The sequence below is a fragment of the Gymnodraco acuticeps genome, unplaced genomic scaffold (assembly GCF_902827175.1).
Source record: "Gymnodraco acuticeps unplaced genomic scaffold, fGymAcu1.1, whole genome shotgun sequence".
Taxonomy (NCBI): Eukaryota; Metazoa; Chordata; class Actinopteri; order Perciformes; family Bathydraconidae; genus Gymnodraco; species Gymnodraco acuticeps.
The window spans coordinates 177,651-191,348 of NW_022990245.1; the positions used below are offsets into that span (position 1 = coordinate 177,651).

At 41.2% G+C, this 13,698-nt stretch overlaps 1 protein-coding gene across 2 annotated transcripts; it reads right to left on the reverse strand.

Moving 5' to 3' along the window:
- Positions 1–11: 11 nt before the first annotated feature.
- On the reverse strand, positions 12–12,385 carry ccdc15 (coiled-coil domain containing 15). Of its 2 annotated transcripts, XM_034220471.1 has the most exons (10): positions 11,970–12,385; positions 11,078–11,227; positions 10,639–10,764; positions 6,923–7,039; positions 6,684–6,809; positions 5,598–5,717; positions 5,403–5,506; positions 2,999–3,199; positions 2,650–2,801; positions 12–893 (listed from the first exon to the last, which is right to left on the reverse strand). In XM_034220471.1, the coding sequence occupies exons 1-10, from the start codon at positions 12,138–12,140 to the stop codon at positions 838–840; spliced, it is 1,323 nt and encodes a 440-aa protein (XP_034076362.1). In that variant the 5' UTR covers positions 12,141–12,385; the 3' UTR covers positions 12–837. The 2 variants fall into 2 exon arrangements, with proteins under 2 accessions (XP_034076362.1, XP_034076363.1); XM_034220472.1 differs by lacking the exon at positions 6,684–6,809.
- Positions 12,386–13,698: the final 1,313 nt, after the last annotated feature.

Sequence of the window (13,698 nt, forward strand, 5' to 3'; positions counted from 1 at the left end):
ATCTAATTACCTGAAGTAGTCCAGAATTTCGTTTTTTATTAAAATGTTTAACCAGCTGACATGAGCCAAAGTAGATTCTTCAAAAATGCCACACAACAAACAGCAAATCTACCAGTTTAGACATGTACTGACTGACCTTCCTGATAACATACTTATCACAGCTTTGTAGCGAGAAAGCTTACATGCTTATTTCTTGATTAGCAATAAATAAACTAAAAGTACATTCATTTATGTGTCATTTATGTGTATAAAACGTTACACATCTTTACCTCTACACTGAGAATCTGTCTTTGGTGCAATTACAATCTGATGCTTATATCAACAACAGCAACATTCTCACAAACAATTGTAATTGTTTACCTCTCCAATTCATAGCATAAGATCTGCATAAAAAAAATACAACAATTATTTTGTTAAAGCAGGAACTCCAGTGAGTGAGTCTGCGTTTATGAATCTACAGTATCTCTTGTCTTAAGTAATGCAGGTCTATAGTAAAAAAAAAAGTCTGGGATCAATCATCACTTTAAATCCATCAATGTCTCTCATTGTGGAGATATTTGGTGTCGTTGACATAACTTGTTGAAAAGTTTGGGACTCCTGGAGCTGGATTCACCTCATGGAAAAACATGAATCTCTGGGAAAGAATATCAAGGCAATCTACCTGATATTTATTAAGATGCATCAGTCTGGTGGCTAAAAATAGTCTGGGCACTGAACGCACGAAAAACCAAAACATTTCATCAATCTTCCAGTCTGAATCTCAGTTGAGTTTTCTTGCGTTGTATTTCCCGAAATGTTCCTTCCAATAGAGAGCATGGATCTCTTTTCAGTTTGAGTTCACCTTGACTGCAAATCCAAACTCAACATTGTTGAATGTAACGCCTTGGCATATGCTGTGGAAGAGACAAAAATTACTGAAAATGAAACTGACTGCACGTTTTGTGTAGCACAGTTATTAAACCTCCTTGTCAACATAAACACACACGCACAAAACATTTAGCAACCCGCAAAATACACACACACACGCAGTACGTAGCTACAGCTGTGCCCGCAAATTCCTGGCCCGCAAATTCGCAGGTCTAGCTATGTACTGAGTGTGTGTATTTCGCGGGTTGAGTGATGAACAATGGCATCCCGTGGAGGAATTCTGAAATGTTTTACCGTTACATCACAAAAACGCACAGCAGAACCAGACCCTGGAGCGCCGGCCTCTTTATTTACTTACTCCTCTTCATCCCCTATGGGTAATAAGGCTGAGATGAGAACCCTCCATCGTATTTAGTCCTTAGCAATATGCTGCGCCTCTCCCCATGTAGGGATGGGTACCGAGCCCCGGTGTTAAACGGGCCGCGGGCCGGAATTATTAAAGACAGTGGTAACGTTAAATTCCGACGTTATCGGACTTTTTATCTGTACTGGAGACATTTAAAAAATATATGTCATATGTATTATTGCTACATACACATTATATCGCAGTTTTAGTTTCGCCAACTCCGTTTCTAATATGCAATAAGACTCCAACATGCGTCTATGATGTATTTTCGAGCTTTCCAATCCAGACGAGATCTCTCTCTCCCGTCTGTGTGCGAGGGGGCGGGGCAGTTTGTAAAGGTCTCCTGACTGTGTTACAGACTGTCATCCTGGTTAGTGGTTACTCTGGGTTCTGTCTTCAGGACAGTGTGTTGGATTTTTTTGTTAATTGGATGGGACTTGATTGGATTCAACATTACGGCCCCTACACACGGCGGCGTGCGTTACCGCTTGGCGGTGGGCGTGTCTGAAGCTTGGGGATTTTTTACGAACAACGCGACCAACAACCAATCACATGAATGTCCCGCCCCGGACATACAAAGCAAAGCATTCATGCTACATCCATGCTGGCTAAATATACTGTCTATGCTTGCTAGCTGTCCATTCAAACGAAGTACACTGGATATAAACTCCCCAAACAGGCGAAAACCTACCAGTTTCACCCACTGTCTCTGCCACCTCCCCCCATGCCTGGCTCCTCCGGTTTGTATCCCTGTATGTAAAGAGGGACTGGTCATATAGTACCGCCACGATCATTTTCTCCTCCATTTTTTGACATATGGGAAATAACTGCGGTCTGGCTCTCCCAACATACACGCGGTTTGATTGGCTAGCGCTTGTAATGTCAGATTTGCATACGCGGGATTTGAGTGGCTGACGCCTCCGTCGAGGCGGCAAAAGTAGAACATTGCTCTACTTTTGCAGCGAGCACCGCGAGAGAAGCTACGCTTTGCTCCCACAATGCAGTTCGGCGAATCGTGACGTCACCACATTCAAAGTGAATGGGCAGAAGCGTTGAAGCGGCAACGCACGCCGCCGTGTGTAGGGGCCGTTAGAGTAATTTTCTCGTTTGTTTAAATATATTTGGCCTTTGTTTCTGTGATTGAATGATTTACTCAAATAAAAAGGTTGATGAATTATCATCTAATGATTTGTATGATGTTTTATTTATGTTAAAGGTCACTTTGAATGATTTTAACTAATGATAATGTAGAAAAACTAACATTTTTAATTCGGGACGGTCCACATTAATTTCGGGACGGCTTAGATTATATTTCGAGACGGTTCCAGGAGGATGGTGAAAAAAGTTAGTCGAGAGCCCTGGTGTGAAGGGAGTACCTTTGGGATTGTTGTAGAAGACGCAGTTGTTAGCACAGGTGTCGGGGTGGGAGTCCCAGAAAGACGATGCGCAGCAGCAGAGAGGAGGAGGAGGCTCCAGCTTCTCCTGAGACACTCGCTCCTTCATCCGAGCTCTCAGAGCCTCGATGAACCTGCAGAGTCACAACAACTGTTTATCAGATTCACGAAGCCACTTGTGAACCTCAACGGTGTGAAACAGAAGTGATAAGAGTCAGACTTCCTCTAGAGCCACAAAAGACTTTAAACAACAACTTTTCACATATGCAGTAAAACCTGTCGACCTATAAGCATACTCAAATCAGTGAAGATTGGTAAATAACTGTCTTACCTTGCAGATACTTTCCCTTGCTCTTCCCTTTTCCTCCTCTGCAGCTCCTCAGCTCTCTCGTCCTCTTCCTCCTCCAGATTCAGTCTCTCCAGGACCAGCAGCTCTCTCTCCTGCAGCTTCTGTCGGGCTTCAGCGAGCTGCCGGACTCTCTCCAACTTTCTCTCCTCCTCCACACGAACCTGTTCTTTCTCTGCTTTAATACTTCAGGGAAGACAGGGACATTGATGAGTCTAATGCTATAGAATCACATATTGAGATTAGAGCATTCAGACACATTTGTGCTAAATAAGGGAACACTGCCGTGTTATTAATGTCATGTACAGTGGGGCAAAAAAGTATTTAGTCAGCCACCAATTGTGCAAGTTCTCCCACTTAAAAAGATGAGAGGCCTGTAATTTTCATCCTAGGTACACTTCAACTATGAGAGACAGAATGGGAGGAAAGAATCCAGGAAATCACATTGTAGGATTTTTAATGAATTAATTGGTAAATTCCTCGGTAAAATAAGTATTTGGTCACCTACAAACAAACACGATTTCTGGCTCTCACAGACCTGTAACTTCTTCTTTAAGAGCCTCCTCTGTCCTCCACTCGTTAACTGTATTAATGGCACCCGTTTGAACTCGTTATCAGTATAAAAGACACCTGTCCACAACCTCAAACAGTCACACTCCAAACTCCACTATGGCCAAGACCAAAGAGCTGTCAAAGGACACCAGAAACAAAATTGTAGACGTGCACCAGGCTGGGAAGACTGAATCTGCAATAGGTAAGCAGCTTGGTGTGAAGAAATCAACTGTGGGAGCAATTATTAGAAAATGGAAGACATACAAGACCACTGATAATCTCCCTCGATCTGGGGCTCCACGCAAGATCTCACCCTGTGGGGTCAAAATGATCACAAGAACGGTGAGCAAAAATCCCAGAACCCCACGGGGGGACCGTCAATGACCTGCAGAGAGCTGGGACCAAAGTAACAAAGGCTACCATCAGTAACACACTACGCCGCCAGGGACTCAAATCCTGCAGTGCCAGACGTGTCCCCCTGCTTAAGCCAGTACATGTCCGGGCCCGTCTGAAGTTTGCTAGAGAGCATTTAGATGATCCAGAAGAGGATTGGGAGAATGTCATATGGTCAGATGAAACCAAAATAGAACTTTTTGGTAAAAACTCAACTAGACGTGTTTGGAGGAGAAAGAATGCTGAGTTGCATCCAAAGAACACCATACCTACTGTGAAACATGGAGGTGGAAACATCATGCTTTGGGGCTGTTTTTCTGCAAAGGGACCAGGACGACTGATCCGTGTAAAGGAAAGAATGAATGGGGCCATGTATCGTGAGATTTTGAGTGACAACCTCCTTCCATCAGCAAGGGCATTGAAGATGAAACGTGGCTGGGGTCTTTCAGCATGACAATGATCCCAAACACACACCGCCCGGGCAACGAAGGAGTGGCTTCGTAAGAATTTCAAGGTCCTGGAGTGGCCTAGCCAGTCTCCAGATCTCAACCCCATAGAAAATCTTTGGAGGGAGTTGAAAGTCTGTGTTGCCCAGCGACAGCCCCAAAACATCACTGCTCTAGAGGAGATCTGCATGGAGGAATGGGCCAAAATACCAGCAACAGTGTGTGAAAACCTTGTGAAGACTTACAGAAAACGTTTGACCTCTGTCATTGCCAACAAAGGGTATATAACAAAGTATTGAGATGAACTTTTGTTATTGACCAAATACTTATTTTCCACCATAATTTGCAAATAAATTCTTTAACAATCAGACAATGTGATTTTCTGGATTTTTTTTCTTCTCATTTTGTCTCTCATAGTTGAGGTATACCTAGGATGACAATTACAGGCCTCTCTCATCTTTTTAAGTGGGAGAACTTTCACAATTGGTGGCTGACTAAATACTTTTTTGCCCCACTGTATGTTATTGTCCTACTGCCGTGTTATTAATGTCATGTATGTTATTGTCCTACTGCCGTGTTATTAATGTCATGTATGTTATTGCACACTGGGACAGGGTTGCACTCTGAAATCTCGTTGTATTTTTTGTACAATGACAATAAAAGGCTTTCACTTTTTAACTTCTCAAATTGTTGCACATAATAAATCGATGTTTAACTATTCAAGCAGTAGAGTAATAATCAATATTGAGACTAAAAGATTTATAGGCTATTCTAGAAAAAAAATCACATTAATCAATAATGAAAATAATTGTTATTTGCGGCCCTAACAATCAATTATTTAAACTCGAAGCTGAAGTTTTAAAAAAACAAAACATTTCAGGCTTTCGTTCAAAGCTACAGATTGTTTGGTACTCGGAAGACAGATTGTGGGCGAAGAATCACTTTAACCACACAAATAACAGGAAGTGATGCAGGAGAAATGAGTGCAGTCTCGTCACCTGGCTGTCCTCTTCAGGTGTTTCCTGTTCTGTTTATTCTCCTTCACTTGCTCTCTCTCAATGTTCATGTACTGACGGCGGTGCATCAGGAACTGAGACTGACGCTGCAGAGGGAGAGAGACGTGCTATCTGAACAATGTGGTCTGACAGGACAGAGTTTAAACTCCTTAAGTCGAAGCTCATTGCGTTGTCTACCTGTTTCTTCAGTTCTTCCTGGTCAGGTAGAGGCCAGAGGGCCTGAGAGACTCTGAGGTCTGACTTTGAACCAGGATCAGGCTGTGATAGGTCCGAATCCCACATCCTAGGTCTGCTCACCTGAGACATAAACACAGAACAGAGACAGATAACAACATATTTATTGTACACCTTCTAGTTAACCACTTAGCTTTTGTTGTCAATAAAAATGTAACAAGATAAGTCTGTTTCTTATGGCCAGTCAGGCAAACAATTACATTAAATCATTGGAAATCGACGATCGGGCTCGATATATGGTTAAATATAGCAGTAGGCGATCGATGTCCATAGATGAGAGTAACATCTACATCACTTTACAGCCCCGCCCACTTTTGGGGGAACCAACGCTGTCATTTGAATGGCGATCGAGCCTGAAGCCACAGAGCTCTTCTTTTACTGTCCTGTCTTCTTAGAGGAAGTCCAGAAACACTGAACTCTGGATTTGTTTTAATGTTTGAGGTGCAATAAACGACACAGCTATTATTTTCCGCCTCGCTCATGAGAGTAACAGCCGGCGAAAATTACGGCCTTGCCTACTGATTTTAATTTAACCATATATCGAGCCCGATCGTCGATTTCCAATGATTTAATGTAATATTTGCCTGACTGGCCATCGTAATTGGGCTCTTTGAAGATCAGAAAATCCACGGTTTTCTTAAGTTTCTGATCGGATTGGCAACAATTTCAGAATTTGTATTGACCGCCATTCAAATGACAGCGTTGTTTTCCCCCAAAAGTGGGCGGAACTGACGTAGGTGTTACTCTCATCTATTAAATGCTGTGTTTGGTTTAAACAGAGGCCTTCACTAACTCTTAGCCTGTCATATTTCCCATCTGGTATAACATCATAAACATGGTGATACAATTCAAAGCTCATTGATGAATAAGCTTTTTCCATTTTTAAATATCAGACCTATATCTACAGTTACATGTTGGCATGTTCCTGTTGTTAAGCAGCAACTGTGTGTCTTTTTTATACAAATTAAGTGTGTATTAACAGTTTATAAAAAATAATATGGAACTGCTGCACCGTGCATATTTATTAACCTTTTGCTGAACGAGGGGACATTCATGTTGACTGTTGAAGAGAAGTGCATCCACCTCTTCCTCTTCTTCTTCTTCTCCTCCCTGAACATCCTGCCCTTGCTGCTCTCCTCTCAGCACATCAGATTTCTGTTTGGCGGAAAATGTGCTTAATATCACCCTGGATGTGGAGAATACCAATACACAACATAGGGAACATTGTGTGAACAAAAGAGGAACAAGTGTGAGACACACACACTCACATGTCTGGTTGAAGAGATGTTCCATGCGCCGCCGGGAAGGTCTGACGTCATTTCCCCATGCGGGATCATCCGACAGGAAGCCAGTCTGAGTCTCACCTGCCTCATGCCTCCTCTAGGCTGGAAAATCATGGAAATAAATCATCCTATAAATTAATCACTGTCACATTATTGTATTAGTCACACAAGGACACCAAGCAATTCTGACTGCCACAAACAACACACATTGCACAACACACTGAAGGGAATAGGGCTGACATTATAAAGGGGGATAAAAGTCTGTTTGGGACCCTCGGCAGACTTTGATCCTCCACATTTAACATACCTGACAAGCACAGGATTTCATATACCTCATTCACACCAACGCAACTCCGGTTCAAGCTCCGTGCTAAAGCTTTTCAGGTTCAGAACAGGTTCTTCGGTTTAGCGGAGGCTCTTTTCACACCGCCCAGAGTCAGACAGGTGCTAGGTGCTGCGTCATTGCGTCATCGTTTGCGTCATGACGTAACCGTTTGCGTGCCTGCTTCATTAAGCCAAACCGCGCGGAAACCCCTCACAGCTGACACCGACAACAACAACAATGGCCGATTGTGCTCCAGCTTCCTCTGTACCTCTTCGGAAGACCAGATTCCCAGTAGGTAGCTGGTCTCTTCAGTGGACCACTGCTGCTTGTTAAGTTTCTCCATCGTTGTGTACAAACTGGATAAAACGCGGGCTTTTTGTTGTTGTTCAGGAGTTGATCCCGCCCCCGCCCCTGCCCCCCCGCCTCGACGTAAGCGTGACATATGTGGTGCTTTTGGTCTGGCCGGACAATTTTTTGGTGCTTGAAACGAACCGGATTCCGGAGCTAAGAGGCTGCTCCGCTGCAGTGTGAAGAGGAAATTAGTACCAGTGGCAGTTCTACGGGGTGGCACGGGGTGGCAGCTGCCACCTCAGAAAAAGGCCTTGCCACTCCAGCTGCCACCCCTGTTGGCCGCTTTGTTTTGAAAAAAAAGTTGTGGCTCATCGGACATTTATGAGAGAAAATCTCTAATGTCCGAGTGCAAGTGAATGCAGCGCCGCTGCGGTGTGAACAGGAAAAACCGGCACTTTTCAGGCTCCAGCTCCGAGCCGGAGCTGGAGCCTGAAAACGCGTTGGTGTGAAAGGGGCATCTGTGAGGAGCAGCAGGTTCAGCTTTCAGAACAAAGTAACAAAAAACTAAAATACCATTCATTTTTTTAAATATGTCGTGTAGTAATAGATTTATTTATTTTTCTTCTCAAGAGAGTACCAGAATGTGTATTTTATGTTAGTATTTCAAAAAATCTCCATGTCAACTCTTTCACCTGTGGGGAAATTGCAGGATTGGCTCCAGCTGGTCGCCCTTTTTATTTACTGCAAGACAAATGTGCCTTTTTATTTCATACAGTTCAATTTGGATTGAGACAGGGAAATAATCTAAACCTCTCGCGTGGTGTTTCACTGTCAAGGGGAGCGTGTATGTAATTACATTGCAAATACTGACTTGAGCCCCACCACTGTATGGGTTAGCCCTACCACAGATTACCTAACACAAATACTCTGGAGCCACTGTTTGCGGTCTACAATGACAGAGAAGAGCCTGTCAAGTTTGGCTGTACTCAGCATTGAATCAAAACGCACCATAGCTTTAAATCTTAATAAGTTTGTGAGGCGTTTTGCTTTCAAGATGGTAATCGCCACATTCAGCTGTAATAGGCATGCTAACTTGATGCTCTGCACACGGATGAGTCAATGAGAATAATAAACTGTTAAGATGATGACCTTACGTGTGTATAATATTTTTGTTTTCTTTGTGGGGGTCTGCCCCCAAAAAACAGTTTCAAGTCCTGAGAAAGTCAAATAAGACAGTGTGTAAAACTTCACTGCCCAGCCAACAGAAAGTAACCACTTTGATTGAACTAGGCCAGTAGGTAAGGACTTTCCACTGGATAATAACTGCAGCGATGTATATGTTTTAGCTGAATACACGTTTTTGTAACCCTAACTGATGCAGTTAGTCACTTCTTTAATGTTTGTTCTTTCTGATGTAAAGTCAAGGTTGTAACTGTTTGCAGTAAAGTTGTGGGGCGCTGAACTGTTCTTTTGATTCTTTTGATTTATGATAGTAATTACTTGTCTTTCAAAATTCAAGGAGGGTGAGCAAGCATCTTGAGGAACATTCATCATTAACTCCTCCAAAAAATATAGTTTATTTAATAATAACACTGAACATGTGAATCATAACAGTGATTGACAGCTGATAGGAATGATATGATTGTTAATATTATCATATTCATTCAGACAAACATCGATGAGACAGTTAATTAATGTACTTATTGCAGCAGTCTGGAAATATTTGGTACCCCTGCTGGTCTAAGAGTGAGACAAACTCATTCAGTTAAAATTCATTAAATTATGTCTGCCACCTTATATATTTATATTTAAGGATTTACTGTTGTGCCACAATAATGTCACCTAATGTTATTGAGTTAAAACATCAATATTGTGGCTTTCCAAGTTAACATTGATAGATATGACTGCGATTAAATCAGCATATACTTCTGCCAGGGGATGCAACCCCTGAAATTCTCCTGCCACCCTCTGGCCACCCCATGAATATTTTTCTAGATCCGCCCCTGCTTAGTACAATGCCAATATTGATATGGAAAGCCGCAAATATCTGATAGATATAAATCCGCCAATATTATTTTATATATATATTATATTATTATATCAAACAATTAATGACACTATTAAAAATGTGTGATAATGACCAATACATTGAATCAGTGTCCAGGATCTAATCTTTAAGTGATACATCCGAAAGCACCTGTAACCAACAGGTAACCAAGATGGTTGAAAATGCTGTGCAATTAATCAGCAGTGCTCTCTGGTGGACAAACTATAGAATGGAGACACCATTTCTGAATTACATCGAATATATACAATATCTTTCTAACCTGCCATTTTTTTTGCAGTACTGCCGTAAAGAAGATCAATCATAACACCGTTTTGATGACATTTCACAAGCAAAAAAAAACAATTGTATTGACTTTAATGCAGGGGTGTCAAACTCAAGGCCCAGGGGCCAAATCCGGCCCGCAACTTCCTTTTATGCGGCCCCATAAGAGCTTGCAAAGAATATAATATGTTTATTATACGGTTACATGCTACTTTATAGAAGTAAGTTGCCCATAAACTACATGTCCCACAATGCATCTCAAATTTAACTTTTTTCTCAGAATTAGATTACTTACTTTCTTTTCAAAATCTTACTTTAAAAAAAACAAACACCAAAGGATAGCTGCTCTTTTCTTTTTAAATCATTTTGTGACATTCCCACTAAAGAGACTTGCAATTATTTGCCCTAGACTTCTGCTTTCAGACGTAGTTAATTATGAAGTTATTACCCTATCCGATAATAATCCAATGCAGAGGCAATAATGTAATATAATACATTATTTTGTAAAGATTATATATTTATATATGTATTTTTATATATTCTTAAAGTTACAACCGGCCCTTCGAGTGCAACCATAATGCTGATGTGGCCTGTGATGAAATTGAGTTTGACACCACTGCTTTAATGCGAAGGGGCATATATTGTGACATTGTTAAATACGGGAGAAATCATTTTAACAGTTAAAATCAGTGAAAGAAATACAAGTATTAAATTACCTTGCTAAACTTAAATGACTTATATGCAATAGCCTCTCACCTCCTGAGGGCTGCTGTCTGTCAGCCTGTGTTGTGCAGCGCCTCCCGCTGACATCAGCCTCTCCCCAGCAACATGCTGAGTCCAGACATGTTGCTGCTTCTGCGAGATTCTCCTCTCAGGTTTCACCTGGACATGGAACACATTTACAATGAGCAGGTTGATCAGGTAGGAAGAACAACAGTTTTTGAAAACAAGAAAGCTCTGCCAGGCTTCATGCATATGATATAGTGCAGAAATTATTTAAAAAAGCAAATTAATGATATGCATTTTCACACTTTTCTGAGTCTTGTACACTAAACATTTGAAAGAAGATATTCATTGTTGAAAATACTAAAATATGTGAAAATAAAGTCATCAATCACCCATTTTAAATATGGGTAAATACTGCTACATAAATTATTAACTATAACTCTATAAGTCATGATAATGATATGTGTACCATGGGATTGGTGTGAGGCTGCGGTCTCTTCTTGCTGACTTGAGCTTGCTGCGCCACACGATGGCGTACTTCCTCTTGAAATCGTAGAAGGCTCTCCTCAGTCTCCCTCCTCTTCTCTGCCTGGATCTCTTCAGTGAGCAAAGCAAGAGCCTGAATCAAGACATGGGAAAACAAGTTGGAGCACCTTAGGTTAAGTCAGGACTCTAAATTGATATGAATGTGAGAATGTATCAAGCGTTTTCTAAATTAATTTAATGAATAGTGCTTTGGGTTTGGTAAATTTGAAGGTCATTTAAAAATATTTCACAGTTCTGAGTCCAATAAATTGATTGATTAATGAATAGAGAATATAAATCAAGAAGAAAAGCCCACGACAACACATCAAATACCTTTAAGATTTACAACATTTGCAAGTACTCTACTTAAGTATACTTTTGACTTACATACTACCTAAAGTTCTAGTGCATTATTGTGCAAGCATAACTAATATTGCAGCTGGTAAAGGTGGACCTCATTTAGTGTAAACATATGTACTGCTGAGTAGTTTAATCTATAAATCACAATTTACTCCTTGACTTATTTTTATTAACCTGAATCTGCAAAATAACTAATACTGTCAATAAAATGTAGTGGATTCAAAAGTACAATGTGAGGTTCAAGATGCATGAAAGTACAGTACCTCAGTAAATGTACTTATATACTCTTCCCTTCTCAGTGTTACTACTTTTACTCAGGTTACTTCACGTTTATTTCAACAACAATCATGACTTTTTTAACCAACTTGTCTGGTCATCACCACTAACGGTCTCATTCGACAACCTAGCAACAGTACAAGCTAGCTTAGCAACAGTACAAGCTAGCTTAGCTCTTTAGCATTAAATGCCAAACTCACAGATGGGTGCTCCATAAAGTCGTGCTCGCTCTCCACCCAGGCTCCCACTGCCACCACAGCATGGTTCCTCTCGGCCAGCACCTTGTTGACTCCTCCGGGGACTGGGGGCTCTTTGCTCGGCCGGACAGGAGCTCTGCACCTGCCGCTTGTCGACGGTTTAAACCTGCTCATATTGGAGACGTTAGCCTGATGCTAGCTCACTGACAACTATCTTCTCTGTACACAGTTCACTGGGTTATTCATTGACGTTATGTAATGGCGGGTTTCAATGTTATACTTTGCACACTAGTCGTTCACTTTCTTCAAAACAAAAGAAAGAAATAGCAATCCTAGTTGCGTATGTAAAAGCTAAGTAAACGGCAACTGGTTTGTTTGTTTGTTTGAGTTTCGCTCACTTTTAGTATCCGACGTTGAACAAACAGCTCACGGCGCCCCACCTGGACAGGAGGAGTTAATACCCCACACACACACACACACACACACACACACACACACACACACACACACACACACACACAATTAGTAATTGAGTAAGTCAAACTGTATCGATCTATTTCTATTTATTTTTAAAGTTTGGATAATTATTAAATATATACTTTTACATCTCAAATGATAAGGGTGCAGAAAGGTCTGAACACAAAATACTATTTTTACAAAAGCACAGATAATGAAGAAAACACTACATTTTCGAACAAAAGAAGCCTATGAGTTATGAATGAGTTAAAATGTGTACATTAGAAAGTAATACAGGCATAGAGTTGTATTAAAAATTCTTAAAGCAACTGGAAAACTAATCTCAGATTCAATGTTCGCCAGTAACAAACTCATTTACTGTGGTCCCATTATTTCACTTTTATAATAGATAAAACTGTACATGTTTAAAGTAGTGTACACAGTAGCTGTGTAGCAGGCTGCTTTGTAAACTAAAACTGAAATAATAAATCTGTGAAATAAAAAAAACAATATTTTAAGAAAAACTGAAATAATGACACCTGATTAAAAACAGTATATCAGAACTGGCTCATAATTTTGCAGTAAGGCCTGGCTCATTTCGTGGCATCTGCAGGCAGTGGCAGGTACTTCCGGTGGCAGCCACAGATGCCACTAGTACTCCGTGGAATTCTGTGGCAGGTACTTCCGGCATCAGCGGCAGATGCCACTACTCGCCGAGGCATCTGCCGCTGCTGAACGGGAGTTGCCACAAGATGCCGGGGCAAGAGAAGGTTTACGGTAGCTGCCACTCGCCTTCAGTGGTAAATGCTGCTGTTTAACCCTCCTGTTGTCTTCGGGTCAAATCTGACCGATTTACTACTTTCATCAATCAATCATTGATGAAGGCTTTATGATATCCTTCACAGTAGACATTTGAACATATACAATTGCTGATCACCACTTTCATTGAATTTTTGATGATTTAGTCAACTTTGTAACACCCATGATGTTCCCGGTCAAAAATTATCGCCATAAAAAAAGGAATTAGTAACCATCCGGATCAGATAAAACACACACACAAACACCCCCACACAAACACACACACACACACTAGATGTGTTTCCCCCTTTATATATACAGTCTATGGTTTCCCCCCTTATGTGCCCCAATCCCCATGTGAATCACACCTGGCACACACAAACACACAGAACAATTTGATACATTTCCCGCTCTTATGTGCACATCCCCCCACATGGATCACACCTTGCACACGCAATACATGTTCAGTGTCTATTCT

Bases quoted from the DNA above. Each gene is read 5' to 3' on its own strand.
- ccdc15 (XM_034220471.1), bottom strand. From the start codon at position 12,140: ATGAGCAGGTTTAAACCGTCGACAAGCGGCAGGTGCAGAGCTCCTGTC. The intron at 10,765-11,077 runs GTACACATATCA...TTCCATGTCCAG, and splicing joins AGCCTCACACCAATCCCATG to GTGAAACCTGAGAGGAGAAT. The intron at 894-2,649 runs GTACTCCCTTCA...TCTCTTCCACAG, and splicing joins CTTCTACAACAATCCCAAAG to CATATGCCAAGGCGTTACAT.